This window comes from Sturnira hondurensis, unplaced genomic scaffold, assembly GCF_014824575.4.
Source record: "Sturnira hondurensis isolate 20B ecotype Veracruz unplaced genomic scaffold, ASM1482457v3 Scaffold0004152, whole genome shotgun sequence".
Classification (NCBI taxonomy): Eukaryota; Metazoa; Chordata; class Mammalia; order Chiroptera; family Phyllostomidae; genus Sturnira; species Sturnira hondurensis.
The window spans coordinates 5,641,917-5,667,025 of NW_028076783.1; the positions used below are offsets into that span (position 1 = coordinate 5,641,917).

Genomic DNA, 25,109 nt, shown 5'->3' on the forward strand with positions numbered 1-25,109 from the left:
TGATATTCTGTAACTGTTCTCAGCTTTTGGGAGATGGAGAAGGTATCCCAGTTACGTGATCCATGACAATTGTGCCACGTGGCTGTTCTTGTAGAGTAGTATTTTGCCTAGAGCAAGTTGCGGGTAGTAGAAGATGCTTCTTAGACAATCATGGAACCTAAGTGTTGTAATGAAAACACTTCCTTAGGTCTGATACAAACCAAATTCCTTCATTTCACATATGGGAGAACCAAAGCCCAGATAGAGCGAGAAACTCAGCCAAGGTCACACTCCAAACTTCTGCTAGGGCTGAGATGAAAACCACATCCTACAAACTGCTTTCCTCAGGGGATGCCTATTGCACACCTAAATTACCCCAATTCCTATCCAATGGCTGAACCAGCCAAGCAGAGGCCAAAAGAGTTTCTTTACTTCTCAATCCCCCTGTTCCCCACTTCCAGGCACCATGTCATCTCATTCCCATGGACATGGCTCCTTAGGCTATCAGGAAGTGTCTGGAGGAGAATTAATGAGTCTGAAGTTTCAACCAAGAAGCATAGACTCCTGGATGTCTCCAGGACTCTGGAGATGACTCTGGATCAGATGACTCTGGATCAGAGCTGTTTGAAATATGGAGTCTTAGGGAAATAGAATGTTATCATCTTACATCAGACTCTTAAAAACACAAAAGACTTAAAATCTTTGAATCATAGGATAATGTTAATATATCATCAACTCAGAACAGTTGAATCTTAGAACTCTGGAATCTTAGAATCTTAGAAATCCACCTCCCCTTACCAGTGATTGCTGTCGAGGAAAGATAACCCAGAAGCGAACCTGGTAATCATCTGGTAGTGTGTCCTCAGCTGTAAACTGAAACCTCAGAGAGTTTAGTACTGTTGATCACTTTCCCCTCCTTTACTGTTGAACATATACTAGAAGGTTCTTGTAAAAACTTAAAATTTTCTTCCCTTTAACTTCCTCCAAGTTCTTCTAAAGCATGTATGCACACACGTACACACACAAAAGAAACCTGTCCACATATTTTGGAGTGGTGCTTCTTGCACTAGTAATTCCATTCCACAGGGAGCCCTTGGTGTCAGAAAACATGGTTATGTTTCACAACAGCAAATAACTGACTTAATGTGGAACTGTGGGCCCCTAGTTAAGGGGGTAAATTTTAGTCTTTCCTAGCAATTCTAAACATGTCAGATGGGCAGCTACCTGTAGCACAAGACATGGTTCATTCCCATTGCTCAGTTTCTAGAATATCTCTCATGTTTTTAGAGGGAGACCCCTTGGGCCAGTTTGGCATCAGCCAAGTTGGAGATGAGTGGAAGATATTCTCAAGGAAGACCCTGGATCGTGAGCACATGGCCAAGTACCTCCTCCAAATCACAGCTTCTGATGGCAAGTTCCAGGCTTCAGTCATTGTGGAAGTCTTTGTTCTGGACATCAATGATAACAGCCCTCAGTGCTCGCAGGTGAGAGCTTGGTAAGGGGTTGGGTGGGAGTAGAGGCAAGGAAGCTGGAATGATGAGCAAAAGGAAAGAGAAAGACTCAGGGGACCATCTCTGATGCTGATCATCACCAACCACACCTGCCCTTGCTTCTCCCCAGCCAGCCTCAAACTAGTCCCTTGGGCAGGGAGCGTTCTAGATAATTCCTTGGCCTCCCCATACGAATGTCATCAACCTCTTTTTAAAAAATATTTTATTCACTTATTGTTAGAGAGAGGGGAAGGAAAGGAGAAATAGAGAAAGAGAAACATCAATGTGTACTTGCCTCTTGAGTGCCCCCTACCAGGGACCTGGCCCACAACCCAGGTGTGTGCCCTAGACTGGGGATCAAACCAGCAACCCTTTAGTTTGCAGGCCAATGCTCGATCCACTGAGCTACACCAACCGGGGCAGAATGTCATCAAGCAATTGAGGACCCATGGTGTATACCTCTCCCCCTAAACTCCCTAGAAAGGGTCATTTTAATGCAAAACATATCCCAAAATAAATTAACTTCTTCATTCTCCAAACACAATCTGCCACACTGAATGGGAACCCCCCTCCACAGGTCAGCTTGTTAGCATGGACCGTTATTATCAAATACATCCACAGAGACACCCTGCACTGCTCCCCACGCTCATACATGCATGTCCCTACATGGGTAACACAAACCAGCACAGGTAACCTCCTCCAGCTTAAGCATATTCACAAACATGCAGACAAGGCAGTTACATTTTTGATAAGGGATACTTCCCTAAGGGCCTTATGTAATTCAACCCTGAATTTCCTGTGGTGTGTGTGTGTGTGTGTGTGTGTGTGTCCAACTGTCCCCTCCAGTCTCTCTCTCTGTTTCTGTCTCTCTCTTTGTCACTCTACCTCTCTCTTGATCTAAGAGTATGTGTCCCACAATTTCCCTCTTCTTTGTCTTTCATCTCCAGCTTCTCTATACCGGCAAAGTCAGTGAAGATATATCTCCAGGACACTTCATTTTGCAAGTTTCTGCAACAGACTTGGACTCTGATACCAATGCTCAGATCACGTATACTCTGCATGGTCCTGGAGCAGACGAGTTTAAACTAGACCCTCACACAGGTAGGTTTTCTGAGCTACAAGATTGAGCTATTTATTTACCCAACACCAAGTGCCCAGCACTATGCTAGGCTCCTTGGGGAAAAAGACAGGAATTAACATACCCATCCATCCATCCATCCATCCTTCCATCCATCTACTCGGCATACACAGTGTGTCAAGCATTGCACTAGATGTGGGGTACAGAACCAATAGACAATAAGACAAAATTTGGTCTTTACAATCTAATAGGAAAGGCAGCCATTGAATCAGTGGTTTAAAATGTGCTGAGTTAAGAAAAATGCAGGTTTTTAAGAGGAGTTTTGGTAGGAGAACTTGATTTAGGTTTGGGAATGTGATGAAGTAAAAGCTTCTGAAGAAAGGCCATTTTATGTGAGACCTGAGGGCATGCAGGAGTTCGCCAGGGGATAAAGGAGTAGTAAGTAGTAGGGACAAACATTCCAGGCAGAAGAATTTATACAAGGACCTAGTTTTTAAAAAGAGCATGCACATCAGAACTTGACAGAGGGCTAGAAGCTGGCTCACAGAAGGGGAGGAGAGAGGGCGAAGGATGAGAGCCTCAGGACAGGGGGACCAAATCCTGCCCTTAGAGCTATTGAAATATTTAGGCAGGTGAGCACCAAGGTCAAAGACATGATGTCAAGATGTGTATGCTTCAGATTGGGGATAAAACCTATATTGTTGTAAGGATCAGAGATAAAGCATATGGAAGCCTAGCCCAGGTCTGGCACATAATAAGAGTTCAACAGGTGTGGTTGCCATTGTCAGTACCATTAGTTGGGGGACAAAGCAGAGAGCGGGAAGCAGAAAGTCCCCAGGATAGACAGCAAATACCTGGGAGAGGCTGGGCTGTGAGAGGCTGGTGGAGAAGACAGGGTGGGGTCCAGCCTGCTCCTCTTGGAGGAGCAAGCTACAGAGGTGGGGACCCTGTCCTGTTCCTCTAGGGGAGGGCAGTACAGAAGGACCCAGTCACAGAAGGCCAGCTGCCAACACTTGGCTTGGCATCAGCAGCCTTTGAGATTCCTGAGCAGGGAGGTGGCAGGTGAGAGTCTGCCCCAGGAAGCTGTCTGAATAGACAGGAGACAACATTGTCCTTCCTGACTCCCATCGGGGGTGCTGAGTCACCCCAGGTGGGTTACCTGATCTCTTTCTGCTGCTGTTTGTTCAGCTGCAGGATGATCAATGGAGTGAAAAAATGAGTGGTTCTTCTGAATACGGGAATAATACATGTCGATTGTGCAAAAACTCAAACAGTGTAGGTGTATATTAGGCAGAAATTGGAAAGTCTACATAATAGCCAGCATCCCCCTCCAACGAGCACTCTCGGGGTATGTTTTATCACACTGGTTTTCCACGTCTCTCTCCCAAATCTCTGTACAGAACACTATACTGCGACTTGCTGTTTTTCACATCACAGTATCTTGGAGAAATCAACAAGGCAGTGTGTACAGCTCTATCATCATTCCTTTTTGGTTGCACGGTATTTTACTGTGTGGCTAAGTCATTGTGTATTTAACCGTTTTTTGAAAAACATATAGGATGGTTTCAGTAAATTGCTATTATAAACAATGTCTTTATTGGGTTGATCATTCTGTAGGAGAGATTCCTAGAAGAGAAATTGTGGACCAAAGGATAAACACATTTTATGTGTTGTTCAAAATTGCCTAATTGCCCTTTAAAAAGGTCGTGCCTCTTTATAGCTTGTTGGGGTGGATGTCAAATTCATGATGTGGTGGCGGAGTGTGTTTGGGAGAATTAGGGATGTGAGCAAGCTTGGGGGAGTGGACACAGGCTGAGCTTCTTTCCTGAATGTGTAGAGCAGGGCTGATTTCTCTGGGACGAAGCTCTATCTTGCATAGACATCTAGAAAACACGTGTCGGGGTTATGTTCCCCCAGAGAAAGCTCACTTGCTGTCATTTCTATGGCCAGGGGTACTGACCACTCTCACAACTCTGGACCGAGAGAGGAAGGATGTGTACAGCCTTGTTGCCAAGGCGACTGACGGAGGCGGCCAATCCTGCCAGGCAGATGTGACGCTCCATGTGGAGGACGTGAATGACAATGCCCCACGCTTCTTCCCCAGCCACTGTGCCGTGGCTGTCTTTGACAACACCACGATTAAGACCCCCGTGGCAGTGGTACTGGCTCGGGATCCAGACCAAGGTGAGAAGATGTCTTGGAAGCCATTTGCTCATGGGGTCACCTTGGCCCAGGGTTTGACTCTGTGTTGCTCTGGGGTTGGTGAGGACTGTGCCTCCTCAATGAGTCTCCAGACACTCACAAGTGGAAAACGTTGGTCCACAAACTGCACACCTCAGCACTATACGACAAAAGATCTGGACAATTTTTTGAGGCCAGTACAGGGCATTTCAGCCTCATTGTTTCTCACTGCCACTTAGACCTGGAGCCCTTTCAGTCCTGCCATTTAACCTCAAGAAAAGGTTAAATATTTGCATTTTAAATGCAAATATTCAATGTGAAATACACCAATCAAAATTGCTCAGCTCTGATGGATCCACTGTAAGAAAGGAATTTGGGGCACAAACTTCATTAAGCCTACTAAATTCCCTGATCAATTTTCTATACAATAAAGTGGAATCCTTTTCAACATTTTACATTTTAATTTTAATGACATCTGTTTCATTAGAGTTCATTCATTTCCTTTAAAAATTTACAAGGCAAATCGGATTCATCTGGGAGTATTTGTTCCATATTGTGCCAATTACAGCTTCTGCCATCCAGTGTTTCACTGTGGTTACATACAAACACACACATGTACCTGATGTCACCTGTGTGGGTGTGTGTCCAATTTTCTTGAGTCCAATTGTATAATTGAGATAGGGTAAAAATGTCTTTGGGTCAAAGCAGCCAGCTCAGTATGGGATATGATACCAACGAAGATAAAAATGGGATTAAAACACCCTCTTTTGTTTGACCCCAGCAAAGTAAATTTAAGACTTCCTAGAGGAAGTGAGTTTTAGCTTGGCAATGACGGAGGTAAGAGATTTTGGTGGGATGCAGGGGTTCTAGGGAGGGCACATAGTGCAAATGCAGCTAATGGCTTATAAGGCCCTGTACATGCTCAATTAGCCAGTGCTTACTCACCTCCAGAGACAGGAAGCTCCCTACTTCCTAGGCAGCCTCTTCCTTCCATGGTACCTCAGATAACTAGCAAGTGCTACCTGTTAGGAGCTGACCATCGTCGGTCCTGGTCCTGCCCCCTGCAGCCACATCGATCTCCTAGACCCTCGCCCATGACGGCCCCCCAAGACTAGGAGGTGGTGACCATCTGCTTCAGTCCCAGCCTCCCTTTGCCAGAGCAGGAGCTCTAGTGACTTCAGGCACAGGTTCCAATCCGACCACTCTCGTAGGACACATTCTCTGACCTTACACCAGTTTACCATTAACCCTTCAAACACCTTCGCTCTCCCCCGCAGGCGCCAATGCCCAGGTGGTTTACTCTCTGGCGGACTCTGCGGAAGGCCACTTCTCCATCGAAGCCACCACTGGCGTGATCCGGCTGGAGAAGCCCCTGCGGGTCAGGCCGCAGGCTGCACTGCAGCTCACTGTCCGTGCCTCTGACCTGGGCGCTCCGATCCCGCTGTCCACGCTGGGCACCGTCACGGTGTCCGTGGTAGGCCTCGAAGACTACCTGCCCCTGTTCCTGAACACAGAGCACAGCGTGCAGGTGCCTGAGGATGCCCCACTGGGCACAGAGGTGCTGCAGCTGGCCACCCTCACCCGCCCGGGTTCTGAGAAGGCCGGCTACCGCATGGTCAGTGGAAATGAGCAGGGGAGGTTCCGCCTGGATGTCCGCACAGGTGAGGGAGCACCTGAGGCAGCCCCTGCCCCCAGTCTCGGGGAACTTGCATTCCTCACATTTAGGTCGTATCTGTTACGTGAACGCCTCCTGGGCCAACCTCCTCTGGCCCTTTCTTCATTCTGCATCTCTGCAGGTGCCAGGTCCCTTCTGCATCCTGGGGCCACCTTATGTAGGAACCCCTCACACCCCCTACCTCCCACCCAGGACCCTAGGCAACCCACTCTCCTCCTACAGTTTGTAGCTTCAAAGGTTCAGCTCAGACCCAGCCCCGGGGGGCTGAGGCCACCCTCCATTCTTGGCTGCGGAGGTAGAACTACCTACTGGAATGTGGGGCTAAAGCAGCCCAGGACAAGGCCGCCTGCTTCCTTCCTGGAGCCCTCCCCAAATATCCTGGCATCCCTAAGTTTCCCCTTATTCTAATGAAGAGAGAGAACTAAGAGACCGTCCCTCCTCTTTGCTTCTAGCCGCAGAAGAGTCTAAATCAGGTTCACGGAACCTCCTGTAAGGCCCCTGGTGGCTCCCCAGGTCAGACCCCGCCCTGGTGGAGTCCTCCCCATGCCACCCTCAATAATGCCACCTACTTCCTAAAGCAGCCACCTTGTTGTTGAACAATATTTTCTCAAAGTTTGCGTTATGAAGACTTGAAACAAGTAACAAATAGAAAACAGTATAAACCACCTGTTCCCATCACCCGACCTCAGGGGCTGTGCACACAGACCAGGCTGGTTTCGTCTCTGCCCACCGCCCTCCCACATCTTCCCACCGCTGAGTCACCTTAAAGCAGACCCCAGGCAGCATGCCGTTTTGTTCATGAACACTTCGGTGGGTGCCTCTAAACAAGAAGACCTCCTTTAGTAGACATTATCGCACCTAAAAGACAATTCCTTAATATCATCTAATACCTAACCAGATAATTTTTCAAATTATCTTACAAATGTCTTCTTGAAGTTGCTTTGTCTGTCAACATCCCCCAAATGCCCACATACTGCTTTTGGTTTATATGCAACATCTTCAGATTCTTTTCATCTCTAATGTTTTCCTCTTGCCATTTATGTAATGAAAAATTTGGGTCATGTGTTAGTCAGAACTTTTTGTATTTTGGATTGGCTAGCTGTATCTTTATGATGTCATAATATAACATATTCCTCTATCATATCTTATAAATGACATTTGGATCAAAGACTTTGGTCAGGGTCAAAGACCTGAGGGTCAAGCTCAGTTTTTTTAGCAACAACCCTTTGTAGACAATGTTGGGCTCTCCTTTGCACTGTGTCAGGGGGCTAACTGGTCCTTTTTGATTGACACTGGGCTTAGAGTTGTCAGCCTGATTCATCCGACACAGAGTTCTTCATCAGCTCTTCTCCTGATGGTTTTAGCAGCCTTGATGACTATTTTTTAGATATATTAGTTTGTTTGGAGCTGCAAAATGCTGACTTTCTACTACTATCACTCCTCATTTATTTACTAACTGGAATTCTCTTATAAAAAGGGTTTTCCATAATTAACTCCAGGAACAGCAGGAAAAACCCCTATTCTTTTCCAGTTTTCAGAATAATAAACCTATGCCCTAACAATTTGTTGAGCAACTTTGGGCATTATAGAACTCTTTGTAATTTAACATCTGTCATTTACTAGCAGAATGAGCTTGGGCAGATCACTTCGATGTTGGGAGCATCAGCTGACTCACCTACAAAATGAGAATCACAGATTTAATATTATATATTTAATGAGATATCAATGAGGTCTCAAAGAAGTATTAAAGAAATAAATGAGGAAAGCTCTGCTGTGGAGAACAATAATAAGGAAAACGAGAAGACATGGAGGGAGAGGGGAAGGGAATGAGGGAGGGTAAATAAAGAGGGAGACGAAGGAGGGAGTGGTGGAGATGATGAAGGAGATGATGGAGGGGGTAGAGGAGGTGATGGAGGAGGTGATGGAGGAGATCTATTTCTCCTAACCCTATTGAGCTGCCTCCTCTGGGGTTTGGCTCAAGGCCTCTCAGCCCTCTGCCATTGTGGTCCAAGGGTCTCAGTGCTCCTCTTTTTTCTTCAGGGATCCTATACGTCAATAGGAGCCTGGACTTTGAAACAAGCCCCAAATACTTCCTGTCCATTGAGTGCAGCCGGAAAGGTTCTTCCTCCCTCAGTGACATGACCACAATCGTGGTCAACGTCACCGATACCAACGAGCACCGACCCAGATTCCCCCAGGATCTGTACAGCACGAGGGTCTTCGAGAATGCCATCGTGGGCGACACAGTGCTCACAGTAAGGATCTGCAATTTCCCTGTTCGGGGGACATGGGCCCTGCGTTGGCATCTGTCTCTCCCCCAGTCAGCTGTGGATGAGTTCATCAATTAATACACTACAGACTTCACTGACTCTGACTTGTAACCATTTGGCCAAACTGTCTCTCATGACAAAGCGCCTCATCGACGTGTTTGATGAGATCCAGATCAAGTACTGATAGAGTGGGGCATGGGAGGGGCCCATGCAGGACAGGGAGTGTCATCGTGGGAGGGGAGGAAGAGAGGGGACAGCAAATAGCACCTCTTTGCCTTTGAACAGGTAGTTGTCCCCAACTGCAGGGAATGAAACTCTGTACCATACTCAAGGTTCTCCCTGACCCTCCTTCATTCTGCCTTCTCGTCTTATCTCCTTCCAACCCCCGCCCTGCAGCCTATGCTCCAACCACACAGGAAGATATGCCTTTCCCCAGACGCCCTCTGCACCTTCACACTCTGGGCTCATACGGTTTCCTCTGCTTGGGATGCAGGCTCCTCTCCCGGACGCCATCCTTATCCTTCAGGGCTTCACGAATCCTTTTCTGATCTCCCTAGCTGGAATCCACCACTGTGTTCTCTATGCTGGTCAGCTTTCTAAAGCTGATCTTACTCGGTCCCCAAGTTAGAAGCATCCATAAAATCATATGTTCAGCTTTTTGTGGGCATCCCTCACCTCCTAGCACAGAACCTAGCATCCTATCAGTACAGGTCAATGAGTAAATGAATTAATGAATGGATGGATGAATGAACCATGGCATCTGAAGTCCATACTAAGATATAAATAATAAGATTTCTTTGGAGAGATAACTGTGATCCATTCATTGGGGAGGGGACATATATGTGCTTCCTATACTCCCAGGGGCCAAGACGACATTCTGGTCACTCTTGCCCCTCAATTCACAACCATCACTGCAGGTGTCAGCTACTGATGAAGATGGACCCCTAAATAGTGCCATCACCTACAGCCTGGTAGGAGGGAACCAGCTGGGGCACTTCACCATCCACCCCAAGAAGGGGGAGCTACAGGTGGCCAAGGCCTTGGATTGGGAACAGGTGAGCCCTGGGGGAGGGGCCCAATGTGAGCTCATCAAAGCAGAATATAGTTCTGCTACTGGTCAGGAGAATGAGTCGTAGTTAGCCTCCCTTGCTGACACTTTCTCAGACCCTCCCCCACTTGTTTTCTTTGTGGTGTCTCTATGGCTTGCGAGCCCACAGGCAGGAGAGGGACTGAGTGGCCCTTCATTTTCCCTGGAGGAGCTCAGGCCCACTTTTCACCATTGACCAGGAATCATTAATTAGATCCTTATAACATGTTTTCATTCACTGAGCACCTGCTCTGTGCCGGGACCTTTGCTAAGTGCTTTACATTTGTTATACCATTTGGTCCTTAGAAGAATCCTAGGACATGGTCCTGACATCATTCCCACAGAAGTTTGGTCACTTTCCCAAAGTCCCACAGCTGGGAAATGACTGAACTGGAAATCAAACCTATTTCTGCCTGTCTCCCAAACCTGGGCTTTAAAACACCATGTCTGGGCAATGAGAGTAAGCAGAGGAGAGTGTTTCTTACTTTTCCAGAAATATTAGTGGGCGGAATTGAGGGGTCTCACTGCTAACTCTCCACTGGGTATCTTGCTATACAGACATCTAGCTATTCCCTGAGGATCCGAGCCACCGACAGTGGGCGGCCCCCACTGCATGAGGACGTAGATGTTGCCGTCCAAATTGTTGATGTCAATGACAACCCGCCAAGATTCTTCCAGCTCAACTACAGCGTCTCTGTTCAGGTGTGTTTGACCTTCCAAAGGTATCCTGGACCCGCCATGCCCACATTTCCCTTCTAGAGGAGGGTGCTCACAGCTAGTACCCGCCTACCCCAACAGTGGCTGTGATTGGTCTAGAATGACAAAGTCTGCAACTAACTCACAGCAGGCAGCATGAATGAATGGCAGCTCCAGGCAGGGGGCAGGCAGGGGCCAGGAGCAGCCAGAGGGCCAAGGACTCATCCGAAAGAAGGGGATCTAAAAAGGCGTGAGACGAAGAACTGGGACTCATTTTGCAATTTGATTTTCTGTCACTTTCGGTCTCAGGAGAACTGCCCCATTGGCAGGAAAGTCCTGCAGCTGATCCTGAGCGACCCAGACTCCCCAGAAAACGGGCCCCCCTACTCCTTTCGAATCATCAAGGGGAATGATGGCTCCGCCTTCCGAGTGACCCCAGATGGATGGCTGGTGACCACCACGTACCTGAGCAGGAGAGTCCAGGAATGGTATCAGCTTCAGATCGAGGTAAGAACTCAGACCAGTGGTGGTAACCCTGGGGACAGTAACGTGTTGGCAACAGTACTACCGGTGCTTCAATGATGAGGAAAAACAATGTACAAAGCTCTTACTGTGAGCCAGGTGACCCTTTATCATTGCATTAAATCCTCACAACATGCTTCAGGGCAGGGACAGTTATCACCCCCACCTTGTAGATGTGATAACTGGGGCACTCGGCGGTTAAGTGACTGACTCCAAGTAATACTATTCTGCTAGTAAGCAGCAGAGGTGGATTGCTTCAAACCCGAACTCTCTGACCCCAGAAACTGAGCTCCTTCTTTCTGCCCTGTTCCCAGGCAGAACACCCTCCACCTGGCTCCGTCTCCTTGAGGCTGGTCAGGACAGCCCTCTGAACTTCAGGTCTTGTTAAAGACCTACCCCTGAGAATTGGTGTGGGGTCAGGTGAAAGAACATATATACACGTGTAGGGGATCATGGTGGTATTGTTACGGGTTGCATGAAAATTGTCCCAGTGTTAGTGGCCAAGAAGATGGTCAAACGTTTCTCTCCCATTTCACTTCCTTCCAAATCCTTTTCCTAAATCTCAAGTCTAGTGGACCCTGCTAGCCTGTGAACTTCTCTGGGCTCAGGATGTATTCATCCATTCGGCTAGCCAGCTAGTCATTCATTCACTCAGTCTTTCAACAGCTATTTACGGAGCACCTGTCACACACCGAACCCTATGCTTCTAGTAATAAAGCAGGGGAAAGGAGGGAATGTCTCCTGCCCTCACGGGCTTTTGATTCTAGTTATGGAGATAACCCAATAAATAGATGAAAGAAGTGAGGAGAGGCTCCTAAGGCACAGGGGAGAGACATAGTCAAAGGATGGCTGCCCTCATGAAAGAGGGGACACTTTGAGCTGAGCCTTGAGCAGCCAGCCACGTAAAAAGTGGACAGGAGAGTGTCGCAGGCAGGAAGAAGGAGATGAGCCACAGTCCTGAGTTGGAAAAGAGCTGGCGGTGACCTGAGATGTGGACAACAGGGTCAGAGCACGGTGAGCAGTGGTGGGAACAACCCTGGAGAGATGAGAGGGCAGACGGATCATGGAGGCCTCATAGCTTGAGTGACTGTATCATTTGAGGTCCAAACTGTCATGTTCTTGAGAGTGACAGAGGCACTGAAAAGAGTTAAGTGGTGATAACTGGCCCACAACAGATGAAAATCGGCTTGTCCTGGGCCAACAAGGAAGTACAGTCACCCCAAGTATAAGCTGTGGCAATGCTTTCGGATTCTAATCTAAGTGCACGGAGAAGTGGTACAGGGTCTCAGAAAGAGAAATGACACTTCTCGGGTCTCAGAGGCTCCTTTTTGAAACTCCAGAAAGAACAAACGAGGGGGAAAGAGTTGTTTGTTATTGTTATTGAGGGATAACAATGAGAAGTCATTCAAACTGGAGAGTCACGCTGAGACCTTGACATGATGGTAAAGATGCAAGAAGTGGATATAGATCTGGGACAAGTTTTGCATGGAAATAAACATGGGTGGTGATGGTCTGGATCCGAGGAAAGAGAGAGAAGGATCAGGGATGAGTCTCACATTCCTGGCCCCAGTGACTGCTGGGTGGTTGGGTCATTTATGAGACTGGAGAGACAAGGGTAGGGATGGGAGAAGTACACATCTGTGGAGTACAGTGAGGGCTCTGTTTTGCACATGTTACCTTTCAGGTGTCCATGAGACATCCAGGTGGAGGTGTGCAGTAGGTAGTTGGAACTGGGAGTCTGTAGACCAGAGGACAGGTATGGGCTAATGTAAAGGATGCTCAAAGCCAAAGAAGTGGACAGAATTGCCTAGGGAGGACTAGACAGAACAGCTTCCTGACTTCTGTATCCCAGCCCAGACAACCTCTCCGAAGCTATTGGCAGCATCGCCATTTCTTTGATTTGTCCTGCAAGTCCACTCCTGTTCACTGGGAGGCACTATAAGCTTGCAAAGAAACAGGCTATGGACACAGGCAGGCATCCATCTGCTGCTCTGGCCTTGCCTGTTCTGTGACTTTAGGCAAGTTACTTCATCCCTTTGAGCCTCAGTTATATTTTTTGTAAAATGAGAAACATCACAGCTCTTGTCTCATAAGAAAGACAAACTGTGATCGTGCATTTAAAGTACACAGTTTGTACTCTGTTAATGTTAGTTCTACATTATGCTTAGTAGCAGTAGTAATTATTATTGTTGCTATTGATATTAATCAGTGTCATTACGCACAGTTCCCAGTAGGTGTAACCTCACAGCCTGCTTGCTCACTCAAAGCCATGGAACGCATGTGAACAAGGTAAAATTGGAGGCCCTTGTTGACAATCGATAAAGCTCTAATGTCACTGAGGAGAGGAAGCAAAAGTCCATCCTTGGTATCTGGGTAGAAAGTTGCAGGGACAGTTCGGTAAAATGTGAAAAAAATTAATTGTTTTCCGTCCTCACCTGAGGACATGCTTATTGATTTTAGAGAGGGAAGGGAGGGAGAGAAAGAGGGAGAGAAACATTGACACAAGAGAAAAATGTTGACTGGTTGCCTTCTTGTATGTGGCCTGGCAAGGGACCGAAACCAAAACCTTTCAGGTTACAGGATAATGCTCCACCCGACTGAGCCCCACTGCCCAGGGCAGAAAGTGAAATTTTTACTTACATTATCTTCCTTGTATTTAAATGAGATCATGTCACTGCCTGGCTTAAAACCATCAATGGCTCTTCATGGCTGTGACATAAAATGTCACCTTGTGCCCTTCTGCCCTCACCTCCAGTCCTCTGCCCTGCCCCCGCCACAGTAGCCCCTTTCTTTTTTTTCTTAAAGGGGGTGCATCTTTTTTAAAAATATTTTATTTATTTGTCTTTAGAGGGGAAGGGAAGGAGAGAGGGAGAGAAACATCAATGTACAGTTGCCTCTTATATGTCCCCCCCTGGGAACTGGCCTGCAACCCAGGCATGTGCCCTGACTGGGAATCAAACCGCGATCCTGTGGTTTGCAGGCCAGTGCTCAATCCACTGAGCTACACCAGCCCAGGCTGTTTCTGTTTTTATAGGCACACATGTTCTTTCCTCCCACGCCCACCCCTCGCCCCCAGAGCTGTTCCCTGTCTGTCACCTCTTGTCCTCACCTCTTCTCATCGCTCAGGACTCAGCCCAAGTGTTCCCTCCTCCAAGACATCTTCTCTCCCGCCTGATCTAGGTTAGCTCTTTCCATCATCCGTGTCTCTGTGACTCTGCTCCATTTATTCCCTCCATACACTGTATCCAAGTCTGACGTCCTCTGGTGTATTTAGCAACTTACCATTTCTTTTCTCCTGATCACAGCAGAGGGCCTGGCCCATAGGGAACATTCAACGAATATTTGTTAGCTGGACTGAAGGGGCACCCAACCCCGAGCCCAACCCGAGCCCCATCACAGTGTAGAGGGGATTCCCAGAGAGAACCTCCTGAGGCTGACAGGGGCCCTGAAGGACACCCACTGGAGTCAGTAGGGGACCTTCAGTGACTCACTTAAAGGAAGAGGGGATGAGAGAAGTTCAAGAGGAAGGAGGCCAGATCATGTGTGGAGGAACTTAGGGAGAGGCCCAGAGAGATGTCAAATGGGGAAGTGGAGCCCAGTTTTACTGTGTAGTGCGAATATAACCCGCCCCCCCCCCCAACAAAACCTTCAGTGCTTTGGGAGTTATTCCTCCATTTCTCAAGTGTGACAACATGCCACGCCTCCCCTCGAGTAGAGAGACTCCATTCCCCAAGGAGGCCGGACTTGTGTGGGCCACAGTCCCATGCTAATGCAGCGCCTCTCTCACCCACAGGTGTCAGACAGCGGCGTCCCTCCCCTTTCGTCTTCCACGTCTGTCAGAGTCCATGTCACGGAGCAGAGCCACTACCCGCCCTCCACCCTCCCACTGGAGATCTTCATCACCATCGGGGAGCAGGAGTTCCAGGGCGGCATGGTGGGCAAAATCCATGCCACAGACCGAGACCCACAGGACACACTGACCTATAGCCTGGCGGGCGAGCAGACCCTGCACGGGCGCTTCTCGGTGGGCGCGTCCGACGGCACGATTATCGCTGCCCGGGGGCTGCCCCACGGCCGCTACGCGTTCACTGTCACAGTCAGCGATGGCACCTTCATGACCCCTGCAGGGGTCCACGTCCACGTGTGGCACGTGGGGCCGGAGGCTCTGCGGCAGAGCATGTGGATGGGCTTTGGCCAGCTCACCCCAGAGGAGCTGGTGAGCGACCACTGGCGGAACCTGCAGAGGTTCCTCAGCAACAAGCTGGACATCAAAAGAGCCAACATCCACCTGGCCAGCCTTCAGCCTGCAGAGGCCGCAGCTGGGGTGGATGTGCTTCTGGTCTTTGAGGGGCATTCCGGGACCTTCCATAAGCGGCAGGAGCTGGCGACCATCCTCACTCACTCGGCCAGGGAGATGGAGCACTCGGTGGGAATCCAGATGAGGTCAGCCACGCCTGTGGTGCCCTGCCAGGGGCCAAGCTGCCAGGGTCAAAGCTGCCACGAGACAGTGCACCTGGACCCCAGGGTTGGGCCCACGTACAGCACAGCCAGGCTCAGCATCCTCACCCCTCGGCACCGCCTGGAGAGGAGCTGCTCCTGCAACGGTGAGGAATGGGCCTTCCCCAGGGCAGCCAGCGTGGTGGGCTCAGCCCGCTTGACTCCAGGGATGGAGGTCCCAGGGAGGGGCTGCGGGGTAGTGACGGGGAAGTTTCAACAGGGGTAAAGGCCAGGGACCGCCACCATGAGGCCAGTGGAGCCTCACAAAACCTAGTCACATACTGGCACCCTATTCCTGGCCACTTTTTGGAATTTTGAAAATAATGGTAAGGATACAAGAGGCAGTTTAGCATCGTGGCTAAGAGTACAGATTCAGGCGTCAAGCTGCCTCAGTTCAAATCTCAGCTCTGCCCCTTGCTAGCCACGTGACCTTAGGAAAAGCACTTAACCCCTGTACCTTTGAACTGTGGTAGGGATTAAACAAGCATTGAATATAAAGTGCTCGCTCAGAAGAGCGCCTGACATAAGAAGTGGCCAATACCCAAAGGTTCCTATACTACCGCTATGTCACTGTAGCCCGGAGGTTATAACTTGAAGGTTTAGACCAGACAGCTCATGCTCTAGCCCCAACTCCACCACTTACGAACTGTGTGACTTTGGGGGTTTAGTAAAATCCTCTTAGCTTTAGTTTCTCAACCATAAAATAACGGAAGTATTATCATCTGCCTCCATGAATTGGTTTGAGGAATAAATTACTCACTGGATATAAAAGCACTTTGCCCACTGGCTGGCCTGTAAGAAGCAGCCCATCAGTGGTGGCTGTCATTCACAGGGTCGCAGTTATTGCCATAAGGACTCTGCTATGTGCCAGGCTCTGTGTATGTTACCTAAACTCTTTGTCACCACAGTGTTACAAAGCAGGGCAATAGCCCCATCTACAGCTGAAACTTTAACGTGGGGATTGTATTACATGGGTTTGCCTGAAGCTGCACAGCCTCCCACGAAGGGCTGGCTTTTCAAATACCTGTGCATCCCACTCTAAAGCCTGAGCTCTCTGCCCAGCTCTTTAGAAACCCAGTTTTCTGACAGGATTCACCCCATCGGCCCATGGGCATTAGCAAAAAGAGAATGACTTTGCCTCACCATCGCCCCCTGCCTGGCATGGCCTGCGAGCACTGGGTCCAACCGTCCGCATTAGGGAAATTCTCAGATTTGTGGATTTTCTCTGGGCCTATTGGGTTTAGGCTGGGTGAGCTACTCTCCAGGTGGGGGCTTCCCTTCTTGTTTCTCTTGCCCCGAGTGGGTTGCAGGGGAAGCTGCGAAGGCCGAAGATTCTTTCTTGACCATCTGGCATCGGAAAACAGGTCCTAAAATTAAAGATTGTGCAAATCACCCAGGGAGTGTGTTTTTAAAGAGATGTGCTCCTGGGTGTCACCTCCAGGGTTTTTTTACTTAGAAAGTCTTGGGTGAAACCTGGAATTGGCATTTTTAACCAGCACCTCAGTCAATTCTGAAGCAGGTGGTCCAAGGGCTGCACTTGAAGAAACATAGATGGGCTGGCCCACAGACCACCAGAATCACTTGGAAAGAAGTCTGTTTGTTTTTTAATTTTAGGGGGCTGTGACATGTAGAAATAGCCATGTGCCGTAAGTGCACAGCTCAACAAGTTTCCACAAACCAAATATACCAGCGTCACCAGAACCAGAACCTAGATCAGGGATCAGAACACAACTGGCATCTCGGACTCCTCCCCTGACCTCTCTCCCAGTCCCCGCACCCACCGCGGGGAGTGTTCTAACGTACAGATCCCCACGTGCCCCCAGAACCACTGGCCACACTCTGAGGGCAGAGCCCAGTGTCCTGTGTCTTTAAAGACTCTCCAGGTGACGCTGATATTCAGCCAGGTTTGGGAACTCCTCACCTAGATCACCTTCAATGTCCCATCCAGTAACGAGCTACCACAATGGAATGGTCAGAGTCAGAGCCTCGTAGGACTTTAGAATCCTGCATGCCTCAGGCTTTCTGGTTCTCTCTTCTCCTCCTTTCGGCTTTCAACAATTCCTCTTCTGTAGGTCTTGGGGCCTGTGCCTCTAATCCTTTCCCCCGAGAACTATAAGCTTATTCACTGGGACTTAAGATCTGAACTCACTTCTGGGGAGGGAGGATTTTTAAATCTTAGGAGGGCGGTGCTTCATATAACACAGCATTTCCAAAAGGGGGTCCCCACAGAATGCTTTTTTGCAAGGACTGTGGATAGGTGGTCCATATAAGAGGGTCTCGTGGTCATATAAGCTTGAGAAACTCAGTGCAGGTGAAATCCCAGAATCCTCGTGCAACTGTGTGTCAGCAGTTCTGCGGGGGTCGGAGTGCTGCAGGGCTTCACAGAAGTTCTGGCCACTTGGTCTATCACATCCTTTACCACAGAGAGTCTCTTGGTAGCATTTTATTTGGAAAGTGTTTACCCCAAATTGTCATACTCCTAATAATGGAGATATCTTGAGGCAAAAATAACCCCTTGGGTGTCCCCAAAATCACATACATACACAAAATCCTCTCCAATTCTACTTCCTTCTTCCCCAAAGGAGGTCATAAATAACATGGAAACAGTGTAGGACAGAAATTTTGATTTCCACACCCTTGACTGATTACATTTCTGGCTTGGCTCCTGCTTTCTGAATGGTTTGAGTCATAGTTTCTGACCCAGGCTGGGAGCTAAGGCAGGGTCCCTGGGGCCAAAGGAGGGTGTGCAGGGTGATGGCCCTTGCCGAGCTATGTGACCTTGGGTAAGTGACCCCCCCCAGCAACGTTTCTTCATCTATAAAATGAGCAATGCCTCTGCTTGCCATCCAAGAGTTGAACGAGACGGTCCGTTGGAGGGCTGCGTGGGGCCTGTTCACATGGCATTGACCCCACTGGTTGTTTTCACAGGTACTGCCACAAGGTTCAGCGGCCAGAGCTTCGGGCGGTACAGTGCCCCAGAGACTCAGAACTGGCACATTCGTTTCAGTCTGAAAACACTCCAGTCACAGGCCGTTGTTCTGTTCAGCAATGGGACAGGGCATATCTCCCTGAAGGTAAGGCCCTACCAGCTGAGAGATTTCATGAGAGAGAGCCAGGCTGGGGAGGTGGGGGCAACATGAGCACGGCCAAGAAGGCCGGTTTCTGCGAGGAAACCCCTGCACGGTTTTCAGGGAGGCTGGGTCTTGACTATTGGGTCAAGACACAAGGCCTTCCGGTCATGGCGGCCAAAGCATCCCACCTACAGAGACATGTCCACCTACAGAGGCCGAGGTCAGGCTGTTCAATGAGATAAGAGAGTCCCTGAAGACAAAAAGACAAAAGGTGGGGCCACGTCGCCCTAGGGCCTTTATCCCTTTTGCTGAGTAATAGAACAATGTTTCCAAAGAGGGGGAGGCTGGCTACCTGTGGGGTGCTCCAGATGACAAACCCGGCATTGCATTACATGGAAGAAAAAGGAATTTCCTTCCTAATGGTCTTTCAATCCTTCTGCCTATGTCATTTGGAAAGTCTCAGTTTACCTTCCTGATGTCAACACCTCTGGCACCCATGTCAATCTCCCACTTTGACAAAGAGAAACAGACTTTGGCTAAAATTTAATTCAGTCAATAAATATTTTTTGAGCATCTACTAAGTGGCAGGCATGGTTCTGGTGTTTGGGTCTCATCAGTGAATAAGGCAAAAACCTCTCTTACTTTCATCCTCCAGGGAAGACTGACAATAACCACAATAATTCAGGAAATTATAGTTTGTCCGAGTGTGACAAGTACTTTGGGTTAAAAGAAAAAGATAAAGGTTGAGGGAAATCAGGAATCTAGGGAGTTGCGATTTTTAATAAGGTGGTCAAGGAAGGCTTTGTTGAGGTGATAACTGAATAGTAATTTGAAGGGGGTAAGGGAGTCAGCCTAGACATCTGTAGGTAGAGGAAATAGTACTTGGCAAGTGATTCCTTAGCAAGCTTAAGGAATGACCCAGAGGCGGACATGGCTTGACTGAAGTGAGCAAGGGGGCAGTAATGGCAGGAGTTGAGGTCAGAGATGTAATGAAATGGGCCCCAAGCAATAAAGGTCTCACGGGCCATTTAAGGACTTCAGCTTTTATTCTGAGCAAAATGGAAGGCATCAGAAGGTTTTGAGCAGAGAATTAACATATGCAAAAAGGGTCCTCATGGCCACTGTGCTCATACTAGGCTTGGAAAAACAAAGATAGAAACAGAGAGACCCAGTCAAAAAGCAATAATTTAGGTGAGAGATGACAGTGGTTTGGATCAGGGTTATGACTGTGGAACTAGGAAGAAGAGGTCAGATTCTGAACAGATTTTAGGACAAGGCCAACAGGATTTCCTGGTCAGTTGAATGAGGGCTGGAAGAAAAAGCAAGGAGTAAGATTTTGACCTGAGAAACTAGAAGGGATGAAGTTGCCGCCAAGAGACCTCAGGGAAAGAGATATGGATAAAGCAGGGTTGGGGGGGGAGGTCTGGAGTTCGGTTTTGGACCTGTAAGTTCGAAACGCCGATTAGACCTCCGAGTGGAGCTGAATAAGTCTAGTGTTTGGGAGAAAGGCCTTGGCTGAGATGGGGATCACCAGGGAGTGTAGATTAGTAAGCGAGTGGACCAAGTATCCATCCTTGAGACATTCAGACAAGGAGATGTTGGCAGAAGAGGGGGCTCCAACACTGGACATGGGGAAGGAGCAGCCAGTGATGGTGGAGGAAAGGTGAGAGAGTATTGCGTCCGGGAAGCCAAATGAAGAACATGTACTAAGGAGGGAGGAGCGAGTGATCAGCTGGGCGATACGCTGCTGAGAAGTCGGCTAAGATGGGAGGTGATAGTAACCGCTGGCTCTGGCAGCAGAGGTCACTGAATACCTGACGCCAGTGGTCCCACTGTTGTGGCAGGTGGGGTGGGAATTTGCTGCTAAGGGAAGCAAACAGAAAAAGAAGCGATGTTGGGTAAGAGAACTGGGTTCAAGTTAGCTTTTTAAAAATAGTATTAGGGCAATAATGTTTGTATGACAACTGGGAGGATCCAGCAGAGAACGAACAAAGATGCAGGAGAAAGGAATCTTATCCTTGAGGAAATAAGTTGCGGGGCGGGTGGGGAATCTAGTACATGAATGGAGAGACTGGCTTTCACCGAGGCGGAGAGAGGTGATTGTGAGTGTCTGCAAGTTCCCATCGGATTGCTGACAGTGAGAATGGGGAGGGAGGTGTTCGGGGTCTGAGGAGACAGACGTTTTGGAAGTAGTCATGTGGGAGAGAAAACGGACCAAGGAAGATGGAACGATCTCTGAGCAGCATGAAGGGCTCACCTGAGACTCGTGGTCGTGAAACTAAAGGGAGACCTGGAAGTAAGGCTGTGTGTGTCTCCATAGCCGTGCTGGCTCCGGGTGCTCACACAGAACAGGGGAGAGGTGAGTTTTACCCGCTTTGTGGGTTTGCCAAGGGACTTCGACCAAGTGAGAGGGGGCGGGAATTCAGCTAGGGAGCTTAAACTGGATTAGGAGAGGAGGCAGGGCACTGCTGCGGAGGCAGGCGAGAGACAGTCAAAAGATGGTGGGATTGATGGATTGTGGTCCTGGGTAAAGTCAAAGGAGTTAAGGACAAGTTGAGTTGTACTTATTTTTGCCATTGCATTTTTCTGTTTAGTGGATAACAGCAAGCTTTCTTTAAAGTAATAAAGATATAGGTAGTATTGAATCAGGGCAAAAATTAGGAAGGGGATGTACAAACAGCTGACTCCTGAAGACACCGCGCTGTATCGTCGAATCGCACCCAGAAGCCCTGCCACCCCAGCGGTGACCAGGGAGGGGTTTGACGGCCAGCCGCCCCACTCCTAGGGTGAGGGGAACTGAGATGATTGAACCCAATGGTTCTCAGACTTTCTGATTTCAGGACGTTTTACTCCTAAAAAATGACTGAAGATCCTGAAGATGTTTTATTTATATGGGTTGTATATAGCTATTGACATTTTCAGTATTAGAAATTAAAACTGACAAATGTTAAAATCTTTATTCGTTGATTCATTTAAATATAAGAAAGCCATTACATGGTCCCACAAAACTATATTTTTATGAAAAACAATTACATTTTCCAAAATAAAGAAAAGAGGCATTGTTTTACATTTTTGAAAAGCTCTCTGACGTCCGGCCAAATGGAGGACAGCTGGCTCTTCATATCTGCTTCTGCCTCCATCTGCTGCGGTGACCCCCACTGTGTGTGTGAGGGCAAGCATGGAGAAGGCAAATAGCGTCTTAGGTCAGTCATGAAACTAGGTTCCCCTTGTAGATCCCCTGAGTAGCGCTTGGACACCCACCTTAAGAACTGCTGAACTGTTGAATAAGGGAGTGGCAATGAGAGCGAGGTTTTGGTGACCTTCAAGGCCAGTGTTCAGGAATGTAGAACATGGGAGAGGCCTGTGAAGAAGAATCGGAAAGCCAGCCAGGCATCGCTGGGCCTCAGTTTCCTCCTCTGGTCATCCCTGCCCAGACCACCCGATGGAGTGCGGTGAGGGCCGAATGAAACCATAGACAAGAGCACTTTGAAGGCTTTTATTCTCTACCAACACACTCCCTAAAACAGCCTTGAGAATCACCAAACACTACCCCGCCCACCCATGAAAACACAACCCACATTCTTCCCACTGGCAGCCTGAGAGCAGTCCTTTTATGAGGACTTCTTGGCTTTGCTGATGGCCATCTGGTTGTCTTTGCAGCTGGTCCATGGAGTGCTCCAGCTGGAATACCGCTGCCCTGGCAGCTTCTCTGCAAACCTTTCCTCCTCGCTCCACGTGAATGACCAAGAGTGGCACTCCGTTCTGGTGAAGCAGACGGACACCTCCATTCGCCTGCTGGTTGACAGCTCAGGCAACGGCTCCCTCTTGCTCCCAGAAAACTGCCAGGGTCTGGGGCCGGAAAGCGACCTCTTTCTAGGCGGCCTTGTCCTCTCTCATTCTCCTGCAAGCGTCTCCCAGGGCTTCGAAGGCTGCCTGGACGCAGTCATGATCAACGGAGAGGCCCTGGAGCTGCTGGCCCGCGGTGGGAAGGCGGCAGGCTTGCTGGAGGGGCAGGCCCTCACCCAGTGCTGCCCCCACAGTGAAGACTGCAGCCAGAGCCCATGTCTCAATGGTGGGACGTGCCTACAGACACACGGGACAGGTAGGGGCTCAGGGCTGACACCAAGGCTTTCATCCCAGGAGGCACTTCAGAGGACCCTGGCATGTTGGGCTAGCACTCACGTATCACTATTGAGTTTACAAAGCATATCCTTTCATCACAACCCCATGAAGGAGGGAGAAAAGGAGGGAGGGAAGAGAGCCATTGATAGCCCCATTCTGCAGCTCAGGAAACTGCTGCGCAATGTAAGGGAAGCCCAGGAAGGTGAAGGAGCTTGCCCTGGTCACATGGCAGTTAAATGAGAGAGGGGTGCTCTGGGTCCAGATCTCGGGAAAACACTCNTTTCACCCCAGGAGGCACTTCAGAGGACCCTGGCATGTTGGACTAGCACTCACGTATCACTATTGAGTTTACAAAGCATATCCTTTCATCACAACCCCATGAAGGAGGGAGAAAAGGAGGGAGGGAAGAGAGCCATTGATAGCCCCATTCTGCAGCTCAGGAAACTGCTGCGCAATGTAAGGGAAGCCCAGGAAGGTGAAGGAGCTTGCCCTGGTCACATGGCAGTTAAATGAGAGAGGGGTGCTCTGGGTCCAGATCTCGGGAAAACACTCCACCCCCGATTCCAAGTGTCCTTCTCTTTTCCTTTCTGCCTGGTGCATGACGAGATGAGATCTGCCAGGTCTATACTAGTGAAGCCAGGAGTCTTAATTCTCACTCAACAAGTCTTTCTTTCTGAGAAAGTGTCTTAGATTTCTAAGTCTCTTCCTCCCTTTTGGAAGGAGGAAGGGTGTGAGTGGGGGACCCTGGTGCAGAAGGCTGCATTCATCACAGACTTCAGTGTCCTCACTACTCTGTACTCTGTCCTCACTCTGACTCAAGCCCCTGTCCCCTCTCCTCTCTTCCACTACATCAGTCGCCTCTCCTGCTTCTCTCGCTCTACCTGCACCTTCCGGGAGGGCACTTATTATTAAACGACTGGTCTTTATATAGTGCAGATCTGAGGATGTCACTTTTCTGCACAGAACCTTGGTGTGTCTTCCCCCTGTTGTTCGAATGGAGTCCCAATCCCTGATTCCTGCATGTAGCTCATCCCCCCCCCACGCCCTGCCCCCTCCCCTCTCCCATCCCTGCAGCCCCCACTCCCCCCTTTTCCAGCAGGTTCGCCCACCCCAGCCTCATTTTAATTCCCGGGACTTGCTATGCACACTCTCCTTTAAGCCTCTGCACATGTTCTCTCCTCTGCCTGAAACACCTTCCTCTTTGCTCCTCTATCTTTTCACCTTATTTTTATTCACCCTTCAAGTCTCAACAGAAATTGTGCCTGCTCCAGGAAACCTCCCCGAACACTTCCCTTCAGTAAAACCAATTTTATGATAACCACTAATGTACTGATATTATATGTAACTGTCCAGGTCTGAGCCCTAATATTGCCACTTACTAAGCTGCACAGCCTTAAGCAAATGTCATACACTCTCTGCTTCATTTCCTCATCTGCCATCAACTTGTACCCGTCCCCTGATGAGGATGACAACAATAAAAGATCTCAGAGTTGTCATGAGGCTCCAATAAGCTCCTCCATGAGGATTCTCACTTAGAATAAGTGTTGTCTGGCTAAATGAGAAGCACGTGCATTAGTCTTTCAACCTGTTGTCTGCAGGACTGTAAGTTCTTTGAGGGCCAGGATCCAGTCTTCCTGTCCAGCAGGATACCAGTGCCTAACACGGTGTTTGGCACTCAGCCTGGACTGCCTGACTTTGAGGCCAGTGCACTCTCTCACCTCCCCTCTCTTCTCTCAGGCTACGTCTGCAAGTGTCCCCCACAGTCCTCTGGGAAACACTGTGAACAAGGGGAAAACTGCACTCGGACAACCTGCCAGAAAGATGGAACTTGCACCTCCTCCCCTGAAGGAGGCAGGTAAGCACACGAGAGGCTGCATACCTCTGGCTCCTCGCCCTGGGTGAGGCGCCCTTGGGGAATGAGCTCTGCTCTCTGAACTCTGGAAAGGCCAATGGGAGGCAAGGGACTGAGTGTCCCAGGACCTGGGTTCTCAGCCTTTTCCACAGGTCAAGGCTTCTCCCTTTGACCACCTGCTTCAGAACACTCCGGGAGAGGCAGGTGCTTGTTAATAAGATATTTCCCAAGTCCCATGAACCTGCTGAATCAGACTCCCCAGGCTGGGGCCCAGGAATCTGCATGTCTAACCAGCTCCTCGGGCCGTTCTGATCTTTGATAAAGTCTGGGAATAGCTAAAGTTTTTAGTCTTTTGCTCTAGATTGTGACTTCCCAGAAAGTGACCTGGGACAACGATCACTGCTAAGGGTGTGATCGCACTGCAAGCTACCTGTTACGCTGGCGGAGGGTGGGGGTGGGTGCAGGTGTTGCAGGAGAAGGCAAATCATCTAAGGATCCTAGAGATCAAGAGGTTTGGGCAATTATCTGGTTTTATTGGCTCCCCAACTATGAGCCTCTAAAAAATCATGAGGGAGACTAGTGAAAAAGA

The 25,109-nt window shown here is 49.0% G+C and overlaps 1 protein-coding gene across 1 annotated transcript in view; it reads left to right on the plus strand.

Moving 5' to 3' along the window:
* FAT2 (FAT atypical cadherin 2) overlaps positions 1-25,109 on the plus strand; it is a 70,485-nt gene that overhangs the window by 40,850 nt on the left and 4,526 nt on the right. The window contains exons 11-22 of the mRNA XM_037044856.1: positions 1,267-1,463; positions 2,417-2,570; positions 4,498-4,731; positions 6,006-6,389; positions 8,444-8,658; positions 9,591-9,728; positions 10,319-10,462; positions 10,766-10,963; positions 14,772-15,582; positions 18,404-18,549; positions 22,207-22,648; positions 24,406-24,523. Of these exons, the coding sequence (XP_036900751.1) occupies positions 1,267-1,463; positions 2,417-2,570; positions 4,498-4,731; positions 6,006-6,389; positions 8,444-8,658; positions 9,591-9,728; positions 10,319-10,462; positions 10,766-10,963; positions 14,772-15,582; positions 18,404-18,549; positions 22,207-22,648; positions 24,406-24,523 (3,181 nt within the window). The remainder of the gene's footprint in view (positions 1-1,266; positions 1,464-2,416; positions 2,571-4,497; positions 4,732-6,005; positions 6,390-8,443; positions 8,659-9,590; positions 9,729-10,318; positions 10,463-10,765; positions 10,964-14,771; positions 15,583-18,403; positions 18,550-22,206; positions 22,649-24,405; positions 24,524-25,109) is intronic.